We start from the raw sequence: 27,709 nt of genomic DNA, 5'->3' as shown, positions 1-27,709 counted from the left end.
GGGAGGGGGAGGGAGGGGGAGGGAGGGAGAGGGAGGGAGGGAGGGAGGGAGGGAGAGAGGGAGGGAGGGAGGGAGAGGGAGGGAGAGAGAGACAGGGAGAGAGGGAGAGAGGGAGAGGGAGAGAGGGAGAGAGAGGGAGGGAGAGAGAGGGAGGGAGGGAGGGGAAGAGAGAGGGAGGGAGGGGGAGAGAGAGAGAGGGAGGGAGAGAGAGAGAGGGAGGGAGAGAGAGAGAGGGAGAGAGAGGGAGAGAGAGGGAGAGAGAGGGAGGGAGAGAGAGGGAGAGAGAGGGAGAGAGAGGGAGAGAGGGAGACAGGGGGAGAGAGGGAGACAGGGGGAGAGAGGGAGACAGGGGGAGAGAGGGAGACAGGGAGAGGGAGGGAGAGGGAGGGAGGGAGGGAGAGAGAGGGAGAGAGAGGGAGAGAGAGGGAGAGAGACGGAAAGCGCAAGGGAGACAGAATCCGAAGCAGGCTCCAGGCTCCAAGCTGTCAGCACAGAGGCTGATGCAGGGCCTGTATGACCCCCTGTATGACCATTTCTGATCCCTTGTCTTTGTAAACACATACTAAATTTTAAATTGCTACACAGAACAAAAAGCATTTTAGAAATGCTAACACAAGTGGAACAGGGTAAAGTATTTTTCAGGTTACTTTAACATTTTACTCTTTTTATTTGGACTTGGTTTATGGTGTCCCTAGGTATGAATTTACTTTTATTTACACTGCTCAGCATCACAGTGCTCCTGCAATCAGAGAATTCTTATCTTTCAGCAATTCTAGAAGGTTCTCTGCCATTTCCCTTCAAATACTGCCTCTTGCCAATTCCATCTCCCATTATGCGCAAGTTGTACCTTTTGTGTAACATGTTATACACCTTTTATCCCACAGTCTTTTAGTGATCCTATGCCTTTGGACTATAAACTTTACAAATATTTCTCAGGTTTTTTTTCTCTCCGTTGTTAGGTGGAACAGAATGGCTAGAGCTGGCTGGAGTATTTCCCTTCTCCCAGGTCAGTTAGGGTCTGGTTAACTAGTTTCTCCCAGGCAGACCTCATTAAAATAGAGTCCTCTGGCATATTTCAAACTGGTCCCTTGTCCCCCCCCTTACCAGAAGCAGGAGGGAATTTTTCTCCCATATTTAATATGGGAACCTGGTCAAGCTCCTGGAAGAAAATCTTACAAATTTGTGGGGGCTCCACTGTGACTAGGTCTCCCTGGAGTTTTAAACTCTCAACTTGCCTGCACTGAGCCCCCAGCAATTCATCAATTACAGTTCAGGTTGACCCTGACACTGGTTCCTGCAATGGTTCCCACTACTGAGTGAGTCTCTGCTGCAATAAACCAAAACCAGAGAGTGCCGGTATTTGCCTGTCTCAGCAATCACAGGGGCTGGCCATTTGCCTTGCGTCCTTCCATCTCTTATGAATCCAAGAAGTCAGTGATTTTTCAGTCTGTTCAGCTTATTACTTCTTGTCAGGATGGAGTGACCACTTCTGAATTTCTTACGTGTTGAACTAGAAACCAGAAGTCAATTCCATTTCTTTTTTCTGAGATTATTTTACGTATGGTAGATGCTCTTGTTCCAGGCTCCAAGCCATGTACCTCTCTGTTTTCCATCACTCTTTACACTCTGCTTAATTTCCTCAGATCCACCTTATGCCTCACTAGTTCTCCTTGCAGCTCTAATGTGCTAGTTAATCTATTTGTTGAGATGTTAATTTCAGTGACTAAAGTCTAAAGAGTTCAATTTCTGTCTTATTCATGATATCTTATTATTATTTTTTACTTATTTCCTATTCATCCTTTTATGATTGTAGTGATTTGAAAAGAAATCAATCTATAGTTCTAAAGTTTTTTGGGGTGGTAATTCTGAGCATATCTGCTCTTACTCCATGCATATTTAAAACAAAAAAAATTTTTTTAAGATTCATTTTTTGAGAGACAGAGAGAGAGCGCGAGCAGGGGAGAGGCAGAGAGAGAGGGAGACACAGAATCCGAAGCAGGCTCCAGGCTCTGAGCTGTCAGCACAGAGCCCAACATGGGGTTTAAACTCGTGAACTTGCAAGAACATGACCTGAGCCAAAGTCGGATGCTTAACCAACTGAGCCACCCAGGCATCCCTAAAATTTTTAATCACAAGTTCACCTTTAATAGATGGTGACTACATTGTTCTATAGGAATCCTATATGGGCTTTAGAACAGTTTCGTTTTTGTTTTGCCAACCGCCTCTGGGATATCATCTACTTTGAAATTTTTATAACATAGTATAACGGATTGGACACTTTCTACTGCCTTTAATTTCACTGCATTGCAGGACAGTCAATTTATGGTACAAAAAAAATAACTTTACTTCAATGCTGTCCCCTAATGTAGTATTTACAACTATTAGGAATCCACGTTTAAGTTAAAACTCAACCACAGAACACTAACAAATAAAGAGAGATGTCAAATCACACATAACAGAAATTCCACAAAAGGAAAAGTTCACACAAAGACCATGATGACTACCTCTTATTTAAAATTCTGCGTTGTGGTTGGCATTTTTTTTTTTTACCTCAATAATAAGAGATATGCCATTTTCAGAAAGCATCTTGAATTCAGAAAGATTAAAATGGGGTGGGGGGGATCTTAAAACCAAGAAAATGTAGTATGTAAGGCCAAGAGCAAGTTTATAACTTAAGATGAGCACCACAACCACCTAGAAAGCCACAGTATCTACAAAAGAAGAAAGTATATTTCTTCTTACATGGGAAGCCAGGCCCTCAGGAGGCGGCTTGTCACCCTGGAATCAAAGTGTTGACAGCCTGGTGCAATCTATCTTCGACACCTGAGCGAGCCTGAGTTATACTCTCCTGCAGACCTCAAGGAAGTGGGAGCCTTTTTCTTCCCTTTCATTACAGAACAAGTTTCCTTCCAAGTGACTCCATCTTTCAAGTATGTTTACTTTAACAGAGTGATAGTCACATCTTACTCTGTCCACAGAGTCAGGTTTATATTCCTGATGGTTCTGAAAAGTTCTGCTTTGATACACTGCAGAAGTTTATTATTAAGTCTCAGAAGAAAAGAGTAACTTAACTCTTCAAGTTCCATCTCCTCGAGGTACACATGCACACACATTGTACCACTTACCAATAAAACAAAGATATCTTAAGCACAAACCTACTACCCTCAATTACAGGAGGCTAAAATAAAAACTGAAATTTATAGGACACAAAACATGCTATGATCTAGTGAACTTTAAAGACCAATAAAATCAAGACTCAGAATTTGCCAACAGTATTTATTTCATTTTTTGGTTTTGGTTCTAAAACACTTCAGAAGATGAGGATAAAGGAAATGAAGAGACTCTACTGGGGCGCCTGCGTAGCTCAGTCGGTTAAGCGGCCGACTCGATTTCGGCTCAGGTCATGATCTCACGGTTCCTGAGTTCGAGCCCAACATCAGGCTCTGCTCTCACAGTGCGGACCTGCTTTGGATCCTCTGTCTCCCTTTTTCTGCCCCTACCACGCTTACACTTTCTCTCTCTCAAAAATAAACATTAAAAAATTTAAAAAAAAGAGAGAGACTCTACTATGCTCATAAAATCTGTATTGGGTTCACAGACTACATAATGAATTACTAGTTCCATAAACTAAACAATGAAGCACACAAATAAAGGGGGCAGTATATGAAATAGGCAGTGATGAGGGACAGAAGCAGAAAAACATTCACCTTTAGCCCAGAAGACGGACCTATAGATTAGATAGTTCTGATAAGGATCAAATGCTTACTGGCTGCTACATTCTTAAAGGGTCTCATGACTGCCTGTACAACTCACCAATAGTTAATATCAAGCTGAATTATAAGCACCAGAGAAATCTTGCAAAAGTGGTTTTACAAGTAGAAATTCAAGGAAAACATTTATGATCTAATACTTCCTGCATGTTCCCTCCCCCCTGAAGACTAAGCATAGAACCACATAGAATCAGCTTCATACAGAAGTGCAGCTCTTTCTGCCCACAGGTCCTGTCCCTGTGCTACTTAAACAAACGTACTAAGGTGCACTGTAAAACGTCTCAAGAATTCTTTCTTAACCGGCACAGAACGCTCAATAATCCCGCAACAGGCAGTCCTTGACTTAAGGGCAATCTATGTAGATTAACGCTGATTGTGGCATTATGAATTTTTTTTTCCATCCTGCCAAAACACCACCTGCAATACATAACCACTCACATCATTCTGAATCATTCTCTGCCAGACTGCCTTGGGCCTCCTACCTGAACCTCTGCTGAGACAGCTGCTTAAACCGAGAGCTCCCACCTAGCCAATGTTCTTCTTCAGTTACCAGGACTTAGGTATTTGGGTATAGTATTACAGATTAAAGGGAAAAAAAAAAATTAAGAGAATCATTGTGAACTAGTCTGGAAACCAAACCAACATTTAGAATACCATCTCTGGGAGTATAAATCTGGAACTCCAAAACACCAGCTTATATTCAAATCTCAAATCTCTGAAAGTCATCCTAGAGTTTGACTATAAATATATCGAGCCTGAAAAACAAGCCGAACTAATCTCCTCGCTGTGCGTATCTATAGACAGTTAAATTAACATACATTTAACAAATAAATTTCAAAATTTCAGATGTCACTACTCTAGGAAAGGCTGTAAAAGATATACATTAATAAGCACTATGCTGAATAAAACTCTCACTTGAGTATCAATGCAATTTGCAGGCCCCATCTCTCTGATGCCAGAATCAGTTGTTTAAGAATTCAAATATGAAGTGTTAAGAAGCCCAGGTGACTAAGAGGACCGATTCCCTTTCACGGATTCTCGGACTCATCCTGTTCTAAACTTCAGAGTAATCCTAAATGCCAAGTTTAGGTGTTAAAGAGGCCAATTTTCACAGAGTCATCACCTGTGATAGATGAGATTCAGGAGACTGAAGGGTAACAAAACATGCTAGGATAAAATAAGCCTCTCTGGCATAAGGATTAAGATGACTAAACAACAACAGACACAGGAGAGACCCTAAACATAGTAAAAGTTATCTTTTTGTAAGGGAAATTTAAATTTATAAAGGAAATCTCCATTTGTAAGGGTGTCTACCTTTTAGCACCAGGAAGAAAAGGTTGACTCCAAATCATAAGGGAATATTACAAGAGAATCTTATCAATGGAGAAGGCACAGGACTTAAATATGCATAACAAACTACTAGTTTACCAGGATTTTCCTGGTAACCTTCCATAACTAGGAAGGAACCCTTCCTAACCCTGACCTTCCATAACTGAAGAGGGTGTTTAAACCCACATTCTAAACCAGGCTCATTTCTCCCAGGGTATCTCCCATACATACCAAGACTTAAGCATGCTACATTTTTGTTTGTTTTTCTCTTGTCTTTTACTAGAGGTCTCAGCCAAGAGCTCAGACAGGTAGGAGGATTATTTTTTCCTTACCTGCAGGGCTCTGCCCTCAAAACTGTAGTGGAAGAATTCCCACAGACTGTGATGGGGAGGCATATTATCAATTACCCATCACTCTCTAACCTAAATCAAAACTCCACCTTCTTTCACCACAGCTGGCCACTGTCCAATTTTAAAACTTCAAGAGCTATGTATAATTTTTAGAAGAAGCTGTTTTTGCTTTTTGTTTTGAATGTTTATTGACAGTTAATATGTATTTAACAATTTAAAACGTTTCAGATCTACCTACCGTGAAGCAGGCAGCGATTCTTAAAAGTATTTGCAACTTTATTTGCTTTTCACATTAAGTTACTGACTTCCGAACTGGAATACTGTCAAATATTTGAAACCTAAATCCTTGGTTTACAGTGTTCAATAATAAAAATTTAACTGAGTAAATTTTAAAGATCTAATTGGCTTTATTAATCAATTCATGAATTAGGCAGTATCCTCTCTAGCAAGTAGAAGGGAGCTCCAAAGGGCTGCAGGAAAGGAAAGGTTTCTAAGAGGTAAAAAGAGAGGGGGGAAAAAAAGAAAATTATTAGAAAATAACCCATTGCCTAGGGGAACTGAAGGAGTGTATCAAATTTCCTAGTGCTGATCAGGAAATTCTCATGGTGCCTGGTTAAAGGTTACATTTCTGGGGGGCTGAAATTGCAGTTAGATTAGGTATTAAGTCTTGGTTTATTGACTTGGTGCTTTAACCTAAGTGACACCATTATGTGCCTGTGGGTTCCTTTTTAACAACAGTGTGCCCAAGCAGAAGGTTACATCTTGGTTCTTGAAGACATCTTTAAGACACCAAATACATGATCTAGTAAAAAACTTTAATGACTTGAGCATAGTTAAATCGGGAAATTAAAAACTGCCAAATATCAACATTCATAGACCATACTGTACATACGTTACACAAAAAGTCAATGTACAGAATACTAAGGTTGTGTGCAAATACACAAAGGAAATACATTTGTGCTTTCAAAATTGAAGGACAGACTCTTGACATTCAAGGGTATTTATTTCTAAGACACTGGTAATAAACATCATAATTTTGGAGGCTAATGATAAGATAATGGAGTACAAACGAGAAACAAGCCCAATCATTTCACCTCAAATTCTGAACCTGAATGAGAATTTTTTATTTTTTAAGTAACTGAATTTCTTTTTTTTTTTATTATTATTTTAAAAAAAAATTTTTTTTTCAACGTTTTTTATTTATTTTTGGGACAGAGAGAGACAGAGCATGAACGGGGGAGGGGCAGAGAGAGAGGGAGACACAGAATCGGAAACAGGCTCCAGGCTCCGAGCCGTCAGCCCAGAGCCTGACGCGGGGCACGAACTCACGGACCGCGAGATCGTGACCTGGCTGAAGTCGGACGCTTAACCGACTGCGCCACCCAGGCGCCCCATAAGTAACTGAATTTCAACTATATTATGCAAAGTAGCCCATTCAATTTCACAATGCAGAAAGGTCTAAATATAATCAACAGGTACATTTACTATTCAAAGGAATTGCTACAATCTCCTTTTACTTATTCATTGGAAAATAAATGGGAAAAAGAGTTCTATTGTCACTACAATAATAGTGTGGCTGAAGCCCTACCTTAGAGAGAGATTCCTAAATCAGTCTGCAAAAAAGCTAGTCAGGGTAACATGTTCATTTCAATTCTAAAGTCTACCCCCCAACCCCCAGCATTTTATAGTCTGACAAGAAACCTCAGATTCTTAACTAAGTGCTGCTGCATTGATTAACCTGTGGTTGATGCTGGGCTGTAGTGACCCACTTCTGTTTTATTCACGGCTGTATCCCAAGTTCCTAACACCACACCTCATACTCCCAAAGGTGCTCAAAAGACATTTGTTGAATGAAGTCAACCTTTCACAGTTCACTGGTATTCTTCCGACGCATTCTATTTCAAACCAAAATTACATTTGAAAAATTCCTGAAAATTTCTTGTAGGCATTTGAAGTTTGTCTACCTATGAAATTTTTTAAAAAGCTCTCACTCGTCCTTTATTTCATTCCATTTACTTAAAATTAGGAATGAACCGTGTGATCATTTTTTAAGTCTGTTTCAAAATGTACCAAGGCTACACTGAAAAATCTTCCCCAGGATTTTGAAGGTCTTGGGATTGTGGTCAGGAAAGAGCAGTAAAGCCAGAGCACCAGACCTATAACTGAAACACTAGTTAGCTCCAGGGCCCATAGACAGTCATTCCTTCGCCTTTTATATTTTATCTGAAACATAAAAATCATAAAATCTAAGGTCATTCTAAAAAGCATTTCAAAGCACTGGACTTACCATTATAGGTTATTCTTGGCTTTGTTAAACACATCACAAGGTGCAAATCCATTTCATCTGAAGGTACAAATTTTGAGCATACAGGGCACTTAAATCCTAAAAAGTAAAAGAAACCCATTTTACTTAATTATTCTGAATGTCCAATTCTGTTTTTTAATAAAGCACAGAAGAGTAAAAGCATTTCAAATTTCAGTATTACACGTATAGTAATATACTACTTAACTGCAAGTTCGTTTGGGAAAAGGGTTTGTAACTATAATATCTGACTTAAATCACTTTACAAAGACCATCCCATATCAAATAAAACAAGTACAAATGAAAAGAAGTAGGCTCACTACAAAACTCCCAAATCTTTTTCTAATGTATGGGTCCAATTTTTGTTTCTAATTTTTGTTTCTAATTTTTTCCTTTAACCTGGACTTATCATTTCGTGGAAATTACCTTTCCCAGCTTGGTAGAGCACAGTTTGAATCCCAAGGTTTTATTGCTAGACGGTACTTTAGAAACTATTCTACTGCATTGATCTTTTAAAAATTATTCTGATGAAGAAAGTCAAAAATCAGCAAAATCAGGTCTAGAACCTAAGACGCCCGTCTTCCAGTATCGTGATCTGTCACACTATGCTACTCAAGTCACAATGCAAACAGAAAAAAGCACCAAACAGGGCAGATTTCCCAGTCAATTTCGACACTTAAATATTAGCTTGTTTCCTACCATATTCAATCTATACTACTAAGTATTTGCTTAAAGTGGTCTATTAAAAATAAACTGGTATACCGAAGACAGAGTATGTTATGTATTCAGTTCTATCCTGCTCCCTGACTTCCCAGGGGACTGTCCCATCTCTGGTTCCTCGCTGTCCCCCTGCTGCCCTACAGCTCCCTCCTCAACACCCCTACACTGCTTGAGCAGCACTGGACACCTGATTGTAGACAGCCAATTAATACTTCAGGGCTAAGAACTACAAACCAGAAGTGGCACAAAAAGATGGTCTGGGCCAATCTGTTTTTCTTGGAAATATGACAAGACATGGCAAGAGAGTACACACTGGTCAGGTGTAAAGAGCTGAAGCAGAAAGGTCACATTTAGGTAAAAGAGAGCCCAGTGGCTCATGTGTAAGCTGAGCTTACAAGAGAATAGCAACTATCAGCCAGTGAAGGACAATGGTTTGCATGGAGATCCCAGAGCAGATGTGTAGAGAGGAGCAGAAGTGCAGTGAGAGACCAAAGCTAGTAAGAAGGGGAGTGACAGAAACCAGTCCCTAAGGTAAGGCTGCCTCAGAGTCTGACAGCTCTGTACTTCTGGCACATGTGTGTTCTTAGAGGCACTCTCCTCCCTTCATCGTGACTCAAAACTTACTGTGACCAAATGTGTCAGACTAGACTCATATACCTCATGCACAATTTTGTACAAATTAGGAAAAGGTTTTGGCATGGGTACTTAATCCAGGTATTCAACTTCCTAAATGAAATAAATGCTATTGAACACCATTTTTCACATTGCATTCAATGTATTTTCAAAGAACATACATTTTTTTCTTTTAGTAAAATGCACTTAATACAATGTGAAAAAAAGTATGTAAATGTATGTTTACTGCCCCTTCTTGAAAACCACCAAAATGAAAAAGAGGAAAGAAATCCGTCTAAAATGAAACTGCAGGAGCACCTTGATGGCTCAGTCGTTTAAGCATCTGGCTCTTGATTTCGGTTCAGGTCATGATTTCACAGTCAAGAGATCGAGCTCCACATCAGGGGTGGAGTCCGCTTAAGATTCTCTTTCCCTCTGGCCCCGCCCCCCCCGCCCCACTCCCACTAATAAGTAAATAAGAAATTGCAAAATAGCTATAACTCCCAAATACAGAATATACCAATACAAGGAAACTTAGATCAAATGGGGAGAAGACAGAGACTCTCAAGTAGCATTCATATATTTCCAGGACCAACTATCTTTCACTTGGAACTGTAAAAACTTTCTTCCCTTGAGGTTTTCAACAGGACATACAAGAGGGCAAGAGGCCAGTTTTTTAAACTACTGATCAGAAATCACCTGAGTATTGGCACGTAAACTCTGAATTATCAAAGTACAATACTGTGAACTACTGAGAGCCATCCAACTGCCCACAAAGTAGAGCCCAAGGAGAGAAAACTCTATGTACAAAGAACCACCTGGATTTCTAATTAAATACTATAAATTCATATGTTTCTTTCTCTTCCCCTCTAAAATCTGCTAAATAGATTTCAGTAGAACCTATAAGAGAATGAGAATAAGATAAAGACCTTGAAAGGAGACAGCCAATGAGAAAACAGACACGCTAAGAGTCTGCAGAAGTCAATTCTCACTATCTAGTTCTCAAAAGACTGCAAAATCGATACCTCCAAATGACTTCCCAAGACAATGGGGAGGCATGAGGATAAAATCTAGACTGGTTCAAAGACTAGGGAAAAAAAAAAAAAAATTCCCTAGGTCTCCAAACCATGACATACAGCAGCTGTAAGAAACTACAATTCCCCAACTACAGCAGGACAAAGAAGACTAACTAACTTCTAGAATAAAAAACCCAAAATAGAATGACTTGAGCAATGGGAAGGAAAGAAAACAGAGGAATAAAGACCTATGTACCGAAAAGGGCCCCTCTGCAATTTCCTTTACTCCATCTTTACCAAGAACTTGGTAGATTCTTCCCTTTTAAAAAAAAATTTTTTAATAAAAATTTTTTAACATTTTATTTATTTTTGAGGCAGAGAGACAGAGAGCGAGTGGGGGAGGGACAGAGACAGGGAGACACAGAATCCAAAGCAGGCTCCAGGCTCTGAGCTGTCAGCACAGAGTCTGACACACACCCGAACTCACAAACTGTGAGATCGCGACCTGAGCCAAAGTCGGACGCCTAACCTACTGAGCCACCCGGCTGCCTGCCCTGGTAGATTCTTCTCTTAAATCAAAAGGTCCCGCAGGATGAAACATCAAGACCCTTGTCTGTTGATAAGCCCTAGCCTTATACATAAAGCTTCTAATCAGCTTTTCAGGGCCTCTCTCAAACATAATTCAATGAAAGAAAATATTTAGCATGACTGAAAAACAATACGCAGAAGCAAATTCAAAATTCAAAAATACTTACAACATGTATCATAAAAAAAAATACCCTTAATATATAAAGAACTCTTAAAATTTGTGGAAAACCAAGTATCAGTTAGAAAACTGGGCAAAAGTTTTAAACCAGTATTTCACCAAAAAGGTATTTTCAACTGACCTTTCTTTTTTTTTTTTTTATTTTTGGGACAGAGAGAGACAGAGCATGAACGGGGGAGGGGCAGAGAGAGGAGGAGACACAGAATCGGAAACAGGCTCCAGGCTCCGAGCCATCAGCCCAGAGCCTGACGCGGGGCTCGAACTCACGGACCGCGAGATCGTGACCTGGCTGAAGTCGGACGCTTAACCGACTGCGCCACCCAGGCGCCCCTGACCTTTCTTTAAACAAATGAAAAACTGGGGCACCTGGGTGGCTCAGTTGATTAAGCGTCTGACTTCAGCTCAGGTCATTGATCTCAAGGTTCGTGGGTTCAAGCCCTGCATGGGGCTCTGTGTGCTGACAGCTCAGATCCTGGAGCCTGCTTTGGATTCGGTGTCTCCCTCTTGCTCTGCCCCTCTCCTGCTCCCACTGTTTCTCTCTCTCTCTCTCTCAAAAATAAACATTAAAAAATTTTTTTGAATAAATGAAAAACTGCACAGTGTCAGAATAAAAGAAATATCCCCTCCTTTCTTAAGTTTATTTATTTTGAGAGTGAGTGAGTGAGCACAGGCAAAGGAGGGGCAGAGAGAGAGGGTAAGAGAGAGAGAATCCCAAGCAGGCTCTGCATTCTCAGCACAGAGCCCAAACCCACACATCAGAGACCATGACCTGAGCCAAAACCAAGAGTGGATGCTTAACTGACTGAGCCACCCAGGCGCCCCAAGAAGCACTTTTCTCTTAAGTTCTTTTTCTTTATTCTCAGTTTAGTGGGCTTTAGGAAGGAAAAGTAACACCTGTGTTCAATTCACTTTATTTAACTAAAAATCCAGGTCAGTTCTTTGTATATAACTGTTCTCTCTCCTTAGGCTTTACTTTATCTCTACGTTTAAGATATCACTGCTTACCCGAAATTGGCAAAAACTCAAAAGCTTGACAACACACTGTTGGTGAGGCTGTGTGGAAACAAGCACTTTCATACATTGCTAGTAGGAGTGCAAATTTATACAACCTCTACAGAGAGCAATCTGGCAATATGTAAATCAACTACATATGTATTTATCTTCTGGTCCAGCAATCCCATTTCTAGGATCTTACCCTGAAGGTATGTCCCCAAAATACAAAAAAAATAAGTGCACACATAGAGGATTCTGGGAAGACAGCCGAGTAGGAAGCACTGGCAGAATCGGCCTCCCCACCTAAATGCTTGCATCTGTCTGAGGGAACTATTTTGGAACTCTGGAGACTACTGAAAGCTTGCAACTTCCAGGGGAAAAACCTGGACAGTACATTGTGGTTATTTTCAGCTCTTAGCACAGTAGCAGTCATCCTTCCCAGCCCAGCCCAGCCCAGCCCAGCCACATGGCAGGCAGCAGTGCACTTGTTCTTGGAGCAGCTTACACACACCCTGCAGGAACTCAGGGTGGACATAAAGGACTCTATCCTCCAAAAACTGGAACTCTGCACTCTGATTGCTGCTTCTGATTCAGGAGATACAGACAAAGAGAAGGGTATCATTGTTTTGGACCTTCCCCATTTTAAGCCCCTCCCATTCTGGCTCAAGAAACTTCAAGGGGATTTAAAGGACCTACACCCCTTTCTCCCCCTTTATTTTTCTCTTTTTCGGAGCCAGACATTAAATATTAGGACATTCAAAACAACTATATACACAGGGGAAATTAGAAAGGGACTGTACATGCCCAGGGCAGGTCTCAGAGAAGACCTTAAGTTTATATCTCAGGCTGATGATCCTCAGAGACAGGCTATAACACTCCCCAAAAAACAATAATACAAAATAGCAGACACTGGGAAGAGGGGGGAAATCTGATTTCCAGAGTTACCACATTATTAGATTCAAATATCCAGTTTTCAACAACAAAAAACCACAAAGCATACCAAAAACAAGAAAACAGAAAAGCATGGCTCCTTTAGAGGAAAAAAAATAAATAAAACAAATTGTCCCTGAAAAAGATCTGATGACAGATATACTAGGCAAAGATTTTTAAATGCCTATCTCTTAAAGATGCTCAAAGAACTAAAGGAAGATGTAAAGAAGGTCAAGAAAATCAAAATATGAATAAAATGGAAATATCAATATGTCGAAAACCTAAATAGAAACTACAAAGAAATTCTGCTGGAGCTGAAAAGTATAATAACTGAAATTAAAAATTCACCAGAGGAATTCAAAGGCAGATTTGAGCAGGAAGAAATAATCAGTGAACCTGATGATAGGACAACGGAAATTATCATGTCTGAGGAACAGAAAGAAAAAAAGGACTGAAAACAAGTGAACAGAGCTTAAGGGGCCTGTGGGATACCAACAAGCAGACCAACATATGCATTGTGGGAGTCCCAGAAGGAGAAGAGAGTAAGGGGGGGAGAATATTTGAAGAAATAATGTCTGAAAACTTCATAAGTTTGATGGGTGAATGAATATAAACATGGATACAAATATCTAAGAAGCTCAACAATCTCTTGGTAAGATGAACTCAAAGACATCCATACCTGGATACACTATAATCAAACTTTGAAAAGACAGAGAATTTTGAACACAGCAAGATAAAGGTGATCATCATATTAAGGGATTCTAAGATTATAAACAGATTTCTCATGGGAAATTTTGGGGTCCGGAGGCAGTGGGCTGATGAAAAAAAAAAATGTCAACTAAGAATCCTATATCCAGCAAAATTCCTTCAGTAGTAAGGGAGAAATTATAAAATTCCCAGATAAGCAAAAGCTGAGGAAGTTCATTACCACTAGACCTGTCCTAGAAGAAATGGGAGTCCTACAAAGTAACACGAAAGAACACCAGACAGTAACTCAGAGCCATAAGGAGAAATAAAGCTCTCAGTAAAGGTATTTAGGTCAAGGGGAACTGTTTTCGAGGAACTGCACCTGAGAAGTATTATCCATATCTGGACCTGACTCAGATAACAAGATCCTGGACTTCAAATTGATGCTTTAATGGGATAAGACTGTGTGAGTACTGGAAAGAAAGCGAATACATTTTACATACGGAAGAAATGTGAACTGTGATGGCTAGAAGGTGACTCTGGTATTTAGTCTCCAAAGATAGTTGCTTTCAATTTCATGCATCCTAAGATAAAAAACCTAATTCTCCTTTCCTTAAATCTGGGCCAGCCTTAATGAGTTAGTCAATCAAGAGAACCCGGAAGTGATGTTCTGGGATTTCTCAGATAAATCTTGAAAAGCCTCACAGCTCCCATTTGGACCTCTTAGAATGCTCACTTTTGGGATATTCCCTTTCAGAGACCACTTGACATGCTCTAGGAAGTTCCAATCACAGAGAAAGGTCATAGATAGGCATTTCAGCTGACAGCCTGAGCTGAAACCAGCATCAATTTCCAGGTACAGTGAGTGAGCTACCTTTGATGTTAAGTTACTTTGAACTTTCAGAGGACTCTAGCCCCAACTTCCATCGCAACTGCCTGAGAGACTCCGAGTGAGAGCCCCACCAACTGATTCCATTCTACTCCTAGAACTTCAAGAGATAATAAACGTATGTTTTAATTAAAACACACACACACACACACACACACACACACACACACACACACACACACACAGTAATTTACTATGACACTCTTTGGAATAGCACAATACTGTAAACATAAGAGACATAATGAAGAAACCATTAGGTATCTACACAATGGAATACTACGCAGTATAAAAAAGAAATGAGAAAAGTCTCTATGAATGGACACAGAGAGATATCAAGGCTATTATTAAGTGAAAAAAGCAATGTGAAAAAAGACTGCATGTTATGCAAATTACTGTGTATCAAAAAAGGGTAAATAAGAATACATGTACACATATGTACCTGCAAACAGAAAAACAAGGAACTTCAAACTAAGGTTTACATACATGTTGCCTTTAGGTAGTGAAATGTGGTGGAAAAAAGGGAAAAAGGTACTCCTGAGTATACCTTTTAATAAAGTTCTTGACTTCTGAAAAATGTTAATGACATACATATTCAAAAATAAATGATTAGGGGAAAATCCCTACTAAAATTAAATATAAATGGAAACGAATGTAACTGTACATCAGATACAAAGAAAATATATACATGCATGTGCACATATATACACACACACAAACACACACACACACACACACACAGAGTTCAGTCCACTAAAAGGATGTAGAAGCAAGGATACCTCTCAAAAAGCAGATTCAGCCTTCAGATTTTACATTTCTTAATATCACTCCCCATCAAGCCCTGAAGGAGCTTCTCCTGGTCAGATTTGGACAATCTGACAAGCCAAATGGATAATGACTTAATAGATTATAATATTTTGTATTTAAAAAGAATGCAGAAGTATATACAATTATACATTCTGAAAATATCAACCTAAAATCACTTAATTAACAAAGATAAAAAGATACTTCTAAGATGGAGAAACTACCTGCCATCAGCTTCCATGTTCAAACTTAGGATCAGCAACAAAAGGGCAAGCTGACAACTGTGCTCCCTGATATGACTCACCAAAGACACAATACTTCTATATGTTTCCACCAAATACAGTTAGATCTTCATTACGAGGAAACTTTTAAAAGTCTCCAACATAGAAGATGTACACCAAATAAACAGAATAGCAGAAGTATGGTAACACTGACACAGGAAAGAGAAGAAAACATTAGCACTGCCAAACCCCAAAAATCTCCTAAGATTTCTATTTACTTCTGTTTCTGTAGATTTATTTGATTCCGTTTTCTTTAGTTTTGGTGTCCATCTTATATGTTGGAAGTTTTTTCCAAAATTCCTGAACTTTCCCAATAATTTAAGATGATGTTGCATCCACGAGACAAGAGACTATAAACTAGGAACAGAGAAGCAAACAAAAACTCTTGAAATAAACTTTTGATGAAATTAAGAATTCAAATAGACAGATGGAATATTAACTTGAGGTAATAATGATGTCAAAGGATAATAACAACGAATATTTACTATGTACTAAGAAATTACTAAACACTTTGGCTAAATTAATTCATTTATTCCCACATCCTTGAGTTAGGTACCAATATAAACCCTATTTTACACATGAAAAACAGAAAGGGTAAGTGACTTACATAAGATCACACAGCTAAAAACTGGCAATGCCAGAAATCTTCTGGCTTAAAAGCCTAACTTAACCATCACTCTACACATCTTTTTTTTAATCTTGCAGGAAGTAGAACCAAAAGTCAAATAGGGGAATAAGTAATAAAACCAGAAGATCAATCCAAGTGGTCTTAACATCCAATCAACTAGAAACAGACTTGAGAAAAGAGGAAGGAGCTACCACAGACATAATTTCCCAAACTGAAGTTCATGACTATGCAGACTGAAAGAATGCACCCATGTAACAAATGAAAATAAATAGCCATATCAAAGTACGGTACTGTGAAATAACAGAGCCTTAGGGTTAAAGAACAGAAGTCTAAAAGTTCTCAAAAAGAAAAAGATCAATGAAAAACATCTAGAACAGTTTCCCAGACTTTTAACTTTTTTTTTTTTTGTCTTTCATGATACTAATATTTTGAGAGTCTAGTTCAACTGCTTTGCAGAATCAGAATGGCACTGGTCTTCTTAATAGCAACACTTAGAAGAAGAAAAGTGAATAACTCCAAAATTCTGAAAATTATTTCACCTAGACTATATACCCAAGCTATTACATATTCACACTGGACTGATCAATACATTTCATTAAAGCACAGGCAAAGTATCAAGAACATTCCTCCCTATGCACCTTGAGAAGTATCTTGAACACCTGGCACACTACAACAAAGGAGCAAACAGGGTGTCTGGGTGGCTCAGTCAGTTAAGTGTTCAACTTCAGCTCACGTCATGATCTCATGGTTCATTGAGTTCCACATCGGGCTGTGTGCTGACAGCTCAGAGCCTGGAGCCTGCTTTGGTTTCTGTGTCTCCCTCTCTCTCTCTGCCCCTCCCCAGCTTGCACTGTCTCTCTCTCTCTCTCTCTCTCCCCCTCAAAAATAAATAAACATTAAAAAAAATTGTTTTAATTAAAACAAAGGAGCAAATAGAAAAGAAAAAAAAGAGAGAGAGAGAAAAAGACACTGAGATAGAGGAAATAAGATCTCTCATAGGAGAGAGGTGTAAGGACATCCTTGGATAATTGTGGTCTAGAAGGTATTTGGTTTAGACCAAAGAGGAAGTAGAGGATCCAAGGAGGAGAGGAAAAGGGTAGAGGGTAGAGAGTGGTAGGAAATGAACAGATAAGGTTTCTTGATGTGTTTTATCAGGTGGAAAACAGTATTAGGTTCTGACAGTTTTACAATTCTTTTGCAAGTTTGGGAAGAAGAGGAACTTAGAAAATCAGGTAAGCAAACAGACAAGGCAAATTTTAACTACGAGACAAATACACAACAAGAAATGCAATCCAGAGTCATAAACAAGGAGTATGAAATTAAGCAGATCATCATTTAGAAAGATGTTCAAAGGTGGACGGATCGGGGCACCTGGATGGACTCTTGATTTCAGCTCAGATCATGATCTCCCGGTTAGTGAATTCAAGCCCTGCGTCGGACTCTGCGTTGACAGTGCGGAACCTGCCTGAGATTCTCTATCCGCCTCGCTTGCTCTCTCTCTCTCTCTCAAACATAAACAAACATTAAAAAAAAAAAAAAAAAAAAAAAGGTAGATGGAGAGGCACCTGGGTTAATCATCCGACTTTGGCTCAGGTCATGATCTCACGCACAGCTCATGAGTTCAAGCCTTGCATGGGGCTCTGTGCTGACAGCTCAAAGTCTAGAGCCTGCTTCACATTCTGTCTCCGTATCTCTGCCCCTCCCCTGCTCGCAATCTCTCTCAAATACAAAAAAAATTTAAAAACTTTTTTTGGCATAGGGGATGAATCAATGGAATCTACTGAAATTATAGCATTATACGCTAACTTGGATGTAAATTAAAAAATAAAGTTTTTTAAAAAGGTATATGGATAAAAATTAACACACATAATATATATAAATCCTAATCTCCCACAATAAGCAGTTAATAGCATCTAAAAAAATTAAATAAGCATATTACTTATAAATATGGCATTAAATGTTATAAGTGACAGCTACAAGCACTGAAAGTTGTTTCAGGAAAATAAAAACTAGTAGTTGGGGCAGAAGCATAAGATTGTTATTAGAAGACTAGAAGTTCTTTTTTCAAAATATATACATATATTATCTTGATTTAATTTTAATTTTTAATTTAATTAAAAACTATTTTAAAGGAAGAAGTGTCTAGAGCATAGGACACATTAGCCTAGTGGAAAAGTATTCTGCAAGAATGTATCTCAGCCAAAGATGCCGCCTTCCCTAAATCACCTTCTCTGCCCTTTCCCCACATTGCTTTTCACTTTTACAGCAGTCCCAACTTGAAGTGACTTCATTCTCTGATGAATAATAATAAAGGATTCAATATGGGACCTAAAGAAGCATTGTAGGAATTCACCATATAAGGAAGACAAAAACCTGAAAAAGGCAGATGAATGAGACAATTTAAAAAATTAACTCAGGAAACAGCTGTCACGGTTCAGCAAATAAATTAAATATAACAATAAACCTGTAACAGAAATAAAAACCACGGAAGAACCAGAAAGAAACAAATAGCTAGTGACAACATCACTGACACAGAAAAGGAATTATGGAAAACAGTACAGAAATGATCTGAAAAAAGACAAATTCATGGAAAACAAAGGCTAACTGCTTTTCCCAAAAATAAGAATGGAATCAAAAGAACACATCAAAATTATCAATGACCGTAAAAAAAAAAAAAAAAAGAATCCTAATGACCAAACAGAAAATATAAGAGGTCTACGACAGAGGGGTGAGAGTGGCAGAATTCTTACTGGTCTCAGAACTATCCACAGAATACACAGATATTATTGTGGACACAGTTTTGTGCATGCCTGGAGGGGGTGTCTTCAGAATACTTACAAGTATTCTGTCTTTTACAGAATACTTAAAAGTGGGACTCAAGACTCAGAACTCAAACAAGAGCTTAATAAAGAATCCAGGAATGGACAAGCTATGGTGTTTTACACACACACTCACACAAAGTACATACACTACATACAATATTTAATTGGAGAAATAAGTGAAAACAACTGTAGGAGCTATTGCTCTGGTACAGTATACAAATACTAGATATATCAACAATGTGAAAATGATACAACCATCAAAAACTGGGATGAGAATGGCATGATCATGTTTGTGTATAAAGAGGACAAGGGAGACTAATAATGGAAGAGAATGGACCGTAGAAATGAGCCTGATACCCCAGGTCTTTTAAAAAGCAAAGTACAGAGGTGCTGAAACACGAATATTATTATTCCCTTTTACCCTACACAACTCTGAGGTTGTCACCAAAGCCCTATTTAGGTATCATCCTTCTCCAGGAATCTTTCTCTAAATGCTCCATTGGAAGCAAAGGCTGATTTAATTTTTCCCTCTCCATTTCTTCTATGTTTTGATGATACTTCCAAAACTAAAATGTCGCACACACATGGCACAGTAATTACTTATGTTTCTATATTCCTTATTATCTTAAATGGGCTAGTGAAAATACAGATTTAAAAAATTTTAATATTTTATTCTGAGAGAGCACAAGTGGGGAAGGAGCAGAGAGAGAGGGAGACAGAGGACCCAAAGCGGGCTCTGCACGGACAGCAGCAAGCCCGATGTGGGGCTGGAACTCAAGGGCCACGAGATCATGATCTGAGCCAAAGTCAGATGCTCAACTGACTGAACCACCCAGGTGTCCCGAAAATACAGACTTTCAAGTCCAAACGACCTGGGTGCAAATCCAGTTCTACTACATACAAACTACGTGACCCTGGGAATGGCACTTAAGGCCCTCCCCCAGATGCTGTCAATCTATTATTATCCCCACTGGTTGCTAATGTTCTCTACTCAAAGCTGGTACTCCAAGTTTTCCCAAAATTACAACTACTCTTCTACACTTAATTTAAATGACAAACATAATTTGGAAGAAAATGACCAATAAGCTTAAAACTTAGGTATATGCGCAATGAATATGATAAACAGAACAGATCAATAACAGAGACCTCCATCTGCTACACCGAACTCCCCAGGTCATGCAAAACAGTAGACGCCATTTCCTATCTTCAATAATGGAATTGAAGAAAATTAAGCAAAAGGACTCTCTTGGTTAAAACTGCTCACTTCAAGAGAACAGCAACCTAAAAGTGCAAAAAAATCAAAAGTGACACAATTCAGCTCTTCAGATTCCTAGCTATCAAGGTTTTTACCACTGTATACACACATACCCTGTTTTCTCCCAGACTGGGCTTTTCACATAATCGCTATTTGGTGTAGCCAGTTTAATCTTTCCTCCAACAGAATATACCCATTCACACCTCTGTGCCCTTGCTCTTAAACCAATATGTCTTGCTTTTCTCTCATCTTATTAAAAATCTACTTCTATCTGTTTAAGTGAGCTCAGATCAAGTATCAACATTGCAATGAAGCCTTTTAAGAGAACTCAAAACCATGATGTCCTTCTCTTACTACATTCTTTTTAGTGGTTAAGTCATTTTATATATATAGATAGATAGATAGATAGATGTATAGATGTATCTATATAGATACATCTATATAGATACATCTATATATAGATACATCTATATATGGATGTATATAGATATATATCTATAGATGATAAATATATATAGATATATAGATATAGATATATAGATGATAAATATATAGATATAGATATATCATCTACAACATTTCTTGTGTTTAGATTTTATCTCCCAAATTGGATTATTATCTGTGGGGACAGAAATTGTATATTCTTCTACATATTCTATTCAACCACCCTACCCCAGCATCCAGGCTAGACCTATAGTTGACTCAATAAATATGGAAAAGCATTCATGAATGAACTGCATAGTTGGTCTTAGTGTTGCAAGAGTTGCGACAATTAAAGGCAGATGAGGGAATTCTAATTATTGGGAATTCTACCTGCGGTTTAAATAAAGTCCCAACCATTCCTTGCAGGAAAGAAAGGCATTTTTTAAAAATTCAGTTTTAAGCTGAAAGGTAAAGGTAAAATTGTTCTAAACATGCCAATAAAAACAAAGGTAAATAAATCAACTTCCATAAGCAAAGTTTTGTAGTATATATAACATGTGCCATAAAACAAAAGGTCTGGAGCGTGAACTGAGGAGGAAGACATTTCATTTGTCAGTAGGACCTGTTCAGAGTTTGGCAAATACAGGATTATATACGTTATGAAAAATTTCCTCAGAGGGCGCCTGGGTGGCTTAGTCAGTTAAGCATAGGACTCTTCCTCTGGGCTCAGGTCATGATCTCACGGTTCCGGGGACGGAGCCCCGTGTCAGGCTCTGGCCTGACAGCGCAGAGCCTGCTTGGGAGTCTCTCCCTGCCCCTGTCCCTCCCCCAAGCACACATGCAGGCTCGCTCCCTCTCTTTAAAAGAAAAAACAAAACTCCTCAGAAAAGGTAAGCCAAGTAACCTAAATAACCAGCAGCAAGATGAACGGCAGGCTACCTGTTTTCTAATTACCATGATTGCCTGGTAAGTGAAACTTCTGCTGTATTTTGATTAAAGATGCTTGAGAAAGCCAAAAGGAAACACTTAAGTAAAACTTGCACTGTTTAATAATGACAGCTACAAAGGATGGGGCCAAAAGGACGGGGCAAAAATCTAACAAAATAAAAGGGGCAGGATAGCAAATGTTTCCACAACACAATACGGAAGACCAACCTTGCTCAACAAGCCTATTTACCAGATTAAATGTTTAAATATCGAATTCTACGAATCATCAAAAACAAGCCTTGATGAACCTACAAAACATCAGTATACATCAATTTGCAAAATAAACATTCTTGAAAAGCTTCACTTATATCAGGACCATATTTTAAGTCCATTAGGGAAAGTTGTTATTTTCTACTATCGACCTACTTGTGACAATTCTATCATTTTATTCTTTTTTCATATACTATATTTTTAAAAGAACTATTTCTGCTGAGAATGGAAAGAGAAAATGAATCAAACAATTTTAAGTGAAAATTAAGATCTAATTTCTTTTTTGTATCCCAAATCTATTAGTGTGCCTATTATATGAGACATAGTAGATATTCAAATATCAGAATGAGTGAAAAGCTTATCCAAAGATGTGTAATTTTTTAGTATTAAATCGCACACTGAAATGATTCATAAAATGTTCTACAAGAGTTCTTTATATATGCCCTGAAGATTTCTTTTCGCTCTTTTGGTTCCTGATTAAAAAAAACAAAAACAAAAAACAAACTTATGGGACTGGATATTTTCATATGCTTTACCCTGGGTGCACCTAACAACACCCTCAGTGTTGTTTAAAAACAGCTACTTCTCCATGTTCACTGTCATCACTCCCACACCACTTAGGACCCTAAGTGAACATCTACTCTCATCGTTTAGCGATAAGAAAACCCAGTGAAGTGAAATTGTTTGCCGAAAGTCATAAAATGAGTACGGCCAGAAGTAGGCACGCCACTCGTCAACCAGACCTCTCTCATAGGCACTTACAACCAACTAAACTAACAATGTGCAAAATCTTATACATAAAACTGTTAAAACCACGAAACCCTTATAAGGGATCCATTTTGACCTTGTTTTTAAAGAGTGGTGATATTCCTTGTGAACACTGGCAAAATTCTACAACATGAATGGCTAGGATTAAGAACATACACTAGAAACCACAAGCAAATCAAAATCCATACTGGACATCTTGGCAAATGTTACTTCACATGTTCGGGAAACTATTCAGACACCCAAAGAGATGAAGTATTGGAGATTCAGTAATTTTCCTCCATCCAAGTGAAAAAAATTTTTGCATTGTTAAAGTCGTAAAATGCAAGCTTAACATGCATAATTGTTCATGTCCTTGGCATATTCAGAACCTTAAAAAAAAAAAACAAACAGCAAAGATGTCCACCTTTCGGCTTTTGTTTCCCATTTTACTTTTTTCCATTATTTCATTATTCCTTTTATTTTTTTATACCCTACTAAGTAACTTCCCATCAACTTCTTGTCTCAACTCCACTCCCCAAAATACCCCATTGGCTTCATTTCTCATCCTGTATTTTGGCTTTTTTATTGTCTAGATTATCTTAAATACATACAACCTACAAATATGATCAATTATAAAAGATCTTAATGGTGGGCCACAACTGACAGAGAACACTTCTCTGTCACTGTAATTTCTGTGAGCACTACATTATACATAGAAAATAATTCTGATACTGAAATTCAAAGCTTAATTAGAAAATAAAGATCTTCAGCAACATGGGTATTTTCCCTTGGAAAACATTTTTATTTAAATCTGTTTTGCGGCCACTGGGTGGCTCAGTTAATTGAGTATCCAACTCTTGCTCTCGGCTCAGGTCATCTCAGGGTTCTTGGGTTCAAGCCCTGCATCAGGCTCTGCACTGACATCATGGAGCCTGCTTGGGATTCTGTCTCTGCCTCTCTCTCTACCAGTCCCCCGCTCTCTCACAGTCTCTCTCAACATAAATAAATAAACTTTAAAAAACCAAAAAGAAAAAAAATCTTTTTGAATGAATTAAGAAATTAACCCACCTAAGGGCAACTGGGGGGCTCAGTCATTTGAGCATCCGACTTTGGCTCAGGTCATGATCTCACAGTTCATGGGTTCGATCCCCACATCAGGCTCTGTGCTGACAGCTCAGAGCCTGGAGCCTCCTTTGGATTCTCCCTCTCTCTCTGCCCCTCCCCCAGCTGGTGCTTTGTCTCTCTCTCTCTCTCTCACTCTCAAAAATAAACAAACATTAAAAAAAAAAAAAGAAATTAACCCATCTTACACAAGAATACTAAATAGGATACGATGTGGTTGCTCTTATTAAACAGCTAGAAGGGGAACAGAAGCAGCAAACGATTATTCAGAATGGTTATTCAGAATGGTAGAAAAGTAAACTATGGTAGTATGAGGCAGGTCAGCTCTCATGGAAAACTAAGTAAATTCCACATGGCAACATAAACAAGGTGTCTTTAATTTATAATTAAATTATAAAAAGTACGTCAATAATTGTATAAGGACCTAGGCATCAGTGGCTTAACTAGTACAAATGAGTCCGGCAAAATTCAATATATTGAATATCTTCTGTCATCAATGAACCTCAAAATAAGACACACCCTCACTGGGGTTGGAATCTACTGAAGCAGAGTATAGAATGACCAAAACACAAAGGGAGATAAGCAGTTTTTATCACTATTAGAAAAGGAGGAGGAGGCCTCAGTGCCAAGGGTAATTTAGTCTCTTGGGGCAGTTTTAGACACTTGACCTCATATGTGTTTCAGTCCACTTCTATAACAAAATATCAGAGACTAGGTAGCTTATAAACAACAGAATTTATTTCTCACAGTTCCGGAGATCAGGGTGCCACACAACCACTGGATGAGGTCTTCCTGGTCACAGAATTCTCACTGTAACCTCACCAGACAAAAGGGGTTAGGGAGCTCTCTGGAGCCTCCTGTATAATGGCACCAATCCCATCCATGAGGGTTCCACCCTCAAGACCTAATCGCTTCCCAAAGGCGTCATCTCCTAAGGCCTTGGCCTTGGGCATTAGGTTTCCAACAGAAGACTCTGGGAGGAACACAAACATTAAACCACAGCAGTATGCAAAGCACTACTGGAACAGAGCTTGACCTTGAACAGTAATCAGAGGCTATTTGCTTATTTTCATAAATAGGACAACGGCCTCTGCTCTGGAATTTTCTCTCAGCGGGAGGTGGGGGTGGGAGGCAGAGGATGGAGTACTGGTATGTGCTCTAGGAATTCACAGATGAAAAAGGTGCCTTGGAGCCACACAGCTTTCTATCCAGGACACAGTTCATGTGTATAATACCCACTAGCCTACGGGGTCATATGTAACGTACGAGCAATAGGTTAGTTCTGCCATGGCCCTGGACGAACACTGAAGTCAAATGAAGTCAAATGAAGAGAAAAAAATTTAAACTCTAGATTTCAAAATAATTATTACAATGAACTCTAACCACTACAACTAATAACCATTTACACTCCGTAGGCTTATGCACAGCACTAGGATAAATCTATATAGGCCACAGCTAAAATTCTCAAGATAATTTGCTTCTGAACATACATGTTTCCAATCTCCCTGACATGCAGAAAACACATGATCAAAGTTTGGAAATGAACCCGAGAAACAGTATCAACTTGGGTACAGCCCACACGGCTTACAATTGTTTATCATCAGTTTCATTTCAGGGTCTGTAAGATCTACATAGTGTTCTATCATATTTATACTTGTTGTTTTACCATGTTTTAGATACTGTAGAAACTATCTACTGAAGGTTCAGGTGGATTTTACCGAAGGTCTTAAGTCTCTTTAAAATGTAAATGAAGGGGCGCCTGGGTGGCTCAGTTGGTTAAGCAACCTGGCAAGTCTTGGTTTCACCTCAGGTCACGATCTCACAGTTCAGGGGCTCAAGCCCCACATTTGCGCTGACAGAGCGGTACCTGCTTGGGATTCTCTATCTCCCTCTCTCTGTCCCTCCCCCACTTGCTCTCGCTTTCAAAAATAAATAGGTGAAAAAATGTCAATGAAAACGAAATAATTGCTCTTACTGTACAACAACCAGACTTCATTAGACTTAAAATTTATACAAGAACTACAGGCACGGTTATAGTCTTAATGAAACTACTATCAAATTAAGTTTAGAACTTTCAAATAAAAATATTCAAAATATTCCACTAAAACTGAAAACACTTTAAATCTTCACATTTCACATCAACATATCCATTTACTTCACAGCACCATGCCAAGGTAGAGTAGATACTCATTAATACTTATTGAATGAACAACTATGTCCTCCCACTAATATATCCTCCCTGTTGCCAAATTTGGGGATAAAGTGTAGAGTTTTTTCTCTTTCCACAATTCTCTAAGTCCTCAAATTAACAATGGCAGCTCTGGACAGCTGGCTAAATGACATTTTTAAAGCATGGCTCACTATGTTTCTCTCTCCTCCTCCTCTCCACATCTCCCTCTCCCTCTCCCACACACACATGTAACTTACACACAAACAGGGTGTCAGCTGTCAGAATTAAGCTTAAGTCAAAGATGACAAAATATGTAAAATTTAATTCTCTAAAAAGTAGAAAATGGGGTGGAGACCATAGGGTTGAACAAATTCCAAGATTTGTTATTTTTTAAAAATATAAATCTAGACTATGTATTTGGTGGACAACAGCTGGTGCCTTTCTGCTGCTGTTTCAGGTAAAATGCATTTAAAAAAAATTTTTTTAATGTTTATTTTTGAGAGAGAGAGACACACACACACACACACACAGAGTGTGAGTGGGGGAAAGGCAGAGAGAGAGAGGGAGACAGAGAATCTGAAGCAGGCTCCAGGTTCCAAGCTGTCAGCACAGAGCCTGACGCGGGGCTCAAACTCATGAACCCGTGAGATCATAACTTGAGCCGAAGTCTGACGCTTAACTGACTGAGCCACCCAGGTGCCCCTCAAGTAAAACATATTTAAATGGTTTAATGTTCCAGTCACAGCCACAGGAAAATGAGAGAGAAGCCAACATAATGAGGCACAGATTCTCCTGATAAATAATCACAGTATAAATTCTCCCTAATTGACCATAAAAAAAATGTTTCTTTGAAAGGAGCAGGGAATGATATGTACATTATATTCTTAGAGGACTTTTTAATAAAATGCTAAAATTTTTGTGTGTACTTCGTTTCTAAAGGAGGCAATCTTTTATCACTCATCTTGATCAACCAAATCTTAAAATCTTAATGATCTCATTCATTCTCATGGAATTAGAGAGTTAAAGAAAAGATGCCCCAAGAATAGCTACTTTGAACAAAGAAGCAAAAGGAAAGTTAAGACCCAACTAGGGAGGCTTCAAGAGCGAAAGAAAGTACAAGAGCCCCAATGTACTGGCTAAAGCAGAGCTGTTAGAATATAGGTAGGAAAACAGGAACACAGAGCCAAGAATAAAAAATATATCCTCTTTTTCTGCCATTGCATCTTCCTGCTCAGTGTGCTCTATACTGTCCAAAAGAGGGGAAAAAAAAATATCTTAATTGAAAATGCAAAACAATGTTGAAAGAAAAAACACTGGACCACAGATAATATATAGGGCTAGTTGGCAAAACATCTACATTTTTAAAGTTCTTAGAATTAGATTTATGGTATATTCATGCCACCCTAGTTGTATCTTACACTTTTGTTAGTAAACCTACTTTTCCCCCACATACTAATGCACTATAATTTGAAATGTGAGACAAACGTAAAAATTAAAACAAAAAATTGTAATTTAAATAGTAGCCAGATATCACTTTGTAAAATATTAAATATTATAGTTTTCCATTAAAAAGGTCTTTGATGCTGTATATCCTTATCATCAGTGTGAATATAGCAATTCTCAAGAACGCGTATTTAACATAAATCACAAATACTACATTCTTTACCAAATAACTGTTTTCATATACCTACTCAAATGTCAAATGCACCTAACAAAATTTGATTGAATTTTTAGAAATGCTCTTTTGGCAAATGGAGCTTTAAAACATTAAATACATTTGGCTAAAAATAGTTTTGTCAATAATCTAATTTTTTTGACCATGTCAATAATCTATTTTTTTTTTTTTTACGACCACCATGACAAATAAAGAGGTAATTATGAAGGCTAAACTCCCATTAA

The 27,709-nt window shown here is 38.6% G+C and overlaps 1 protein-coding gene across 1 annotated transcript in view; it reads right to left on the bottom strand.

Annotated features, from left to right (window-relative positions):
• The window catches only part of ZNRF2 (zinc and ring finger 2), a 120,516-nt gene that overhangs the window by 59,917 nt on the left and 32,890 nt on the right, over positions 1-27,709 (bottom strand). The window contains 1 exon segment of the mRNA XM_049641649.1: positions 7,737-7,832. Coding sequence (XP_049497606.1) covers positions 7,737-7,832 — 96 coding nt within the window.

Source organism: Panthera uncia, chromosome A2 (assembly GCF_023721935.1).
Source record: "Panthera uncia isolate 11264 chromosome A2, Puncia_PCG_1.0, whole genome shotgun sequence".
Lineage (NCBI taxonomy): Eukaryota > Metazoa > Chordata > Mammalia > Carnivora > Felidae > Panthera > Panthera uncia.
The sequence above is the reverse complement of the archived record's forward strand: the minus strand, read 5'-3'. Positions and strand labels throughout refer to the sequence as shown.